General features: G+C 56.4%; 1 protein-coding gene across 1 annotated transcript in view; it reads right to left on the bottom strand.

The window, feature by feature from the left end:
- Positions 1-489: 489 nt before the first annotated feature.
- Positions 490-1,407, bottom strand: part of LOC106814789 (leishmanolysin-like peptidase) — a 9,835-nt gene continuing 8,917 nt past the window's right edge. Inside the window, exon 7 of the mRNA XM_014819138.1 lies at positions 490-1,388. Within this exon, the coding sequence (XP_014674624.1) occupies positions 1,061-1,388 (328 nt within the window). The 3' untranslated portion in view covers positions 490-1,060. The remainder of the gene's footprint in view (positions 1,389-1,407) is intronic.

Raw genomic sequence — 1,407 nt, 5'->3', positions numbered from 1 at the left:
TGCACATTTGTGTACGTGGCTGAATTGGTGCACATTTGTGTATTGGTGTGGGTCTGCACATTCATGCAAACCTGTGTATTGGTTTGCCTCCGGGAATTGGTGGGGCTTCATGCGTTGGTGCACATCTGTGCGCTGGTGCACATCCTCACGTTGGTGCACATCTGTGCGTTGGTGCACATCCTCACGTTGGTGCACATCTGTGCGTTGGTGCACATCTGTGTGTTGGTGCTCATCTGTGCGTTGGTGCACATCTGTGCGTTGGTGCACATCTGTGTGTTGGTGCTCATCTGTGTGTTGGTGCACATCTGTACGTTGGTGCACGCACATCTGTGTGTTGGTGCTCATCTGTGCGTTGGTGCTCATCTGCGTGTTGGTGCTCATCTGTGCGTTGGTGCACATCTGTGCGTTGGTGCACATCTGTGCGTTGGTGCTCATCTGTGCATTGGTGCACATCTGTGTACCAACACACAGATGAGCACCAACGCTCATCTGTGTGTTGGTGCTCATCTGTGCGTTGGTGCTCATCTGTGCGTTGGTGCTCATCTGTGCGTTGGTGCACATCTGTGTGTTGGTGCTCATCTGTGCGTTGGTGCTCATCTGTGTGTTGGTGCTCATCTGTGTGTTGGTGCTCATCTGTGTGTTGGTGCTCATCTGTGTGTTGGTGCTCATCTGTGCATTGGTGCACATCTGTGTGTTGGTGCTCATCTGTGTGTTGGTGCTCATCTGTGCGTTGGTGCACATCTGTGCGTTGGTGCACATCTCTGCATTGGTGCAGATCTGCTTGTCAGTGCAAGTGTGTAGAAATCGGAAAACTTTGAAACTTCGATAACCTGAAAGAACGACGTGCCGTTCACGCGGCACCCACGAAACAAGCGGCGTGTTCGCGCTTGCCTCCGGGCACATCCAATAGATAAGCACTCTCAGACTCTCTGGCCAAACCCCCCCAAAAAATAAAAAATTTCTTAAAAATCGACGTCGTCGATCGCCGCTCCTCCGCCACCGCGACCTCGCATCGACCTCTGACCCCGGGTCACGCACGAACTGACCCGCGCGCTCAGCTTCAACTCGCGAGCAGCGCCGTCGCCACGGCGACGAGCACGGTTGCCGCGGCGACGCGTGCGAGCGCGGGGGCGCCGCAATGGAGTCTGCGCATGTCGGTGCGCGCGGCGGGCGCGTCCGTCTCGGCGGGGCACGGCACGCCGACGCGCTGGCACACCTCGTCGCACGGCGGACAGATGATGCTGCCCTCGTGTAGCCAGTCGTTGAACAGCTGGCGCACGTAGATGCGCTGTCCCGCGCGGTGGCAGCGGTAGCTCTGCTCCTGTATGTGAACGATGAGACCTCGCGCCGCGTCGCACGTGAACCTGCAACGCAGAGACGGGTAGTAACTATATATATATGTATATA

Source organism: Priapulus caudatus, unplaced genomic scaffold, assembly GCF_000485595.1.
Source record: "Priapulus caudatus unplaced genomic scaffold, Priapulus_caudatus-5.0.1 Scaffold979, whole genome shotgun sequence".
NCBI classification, from domain to species: domain Eukaryota; kingdom Metazoa; phylum Priapulida; class Priapulimorpha; order Priapulimorphida; family Priapulidae; genus Priapulus; species Priapulus caudatus.
The sequence above is the reverse complement of the archived record's forward strand: the minus strand, read 5'-3'. Positions and strand labels throughout refer to the sequence as shown.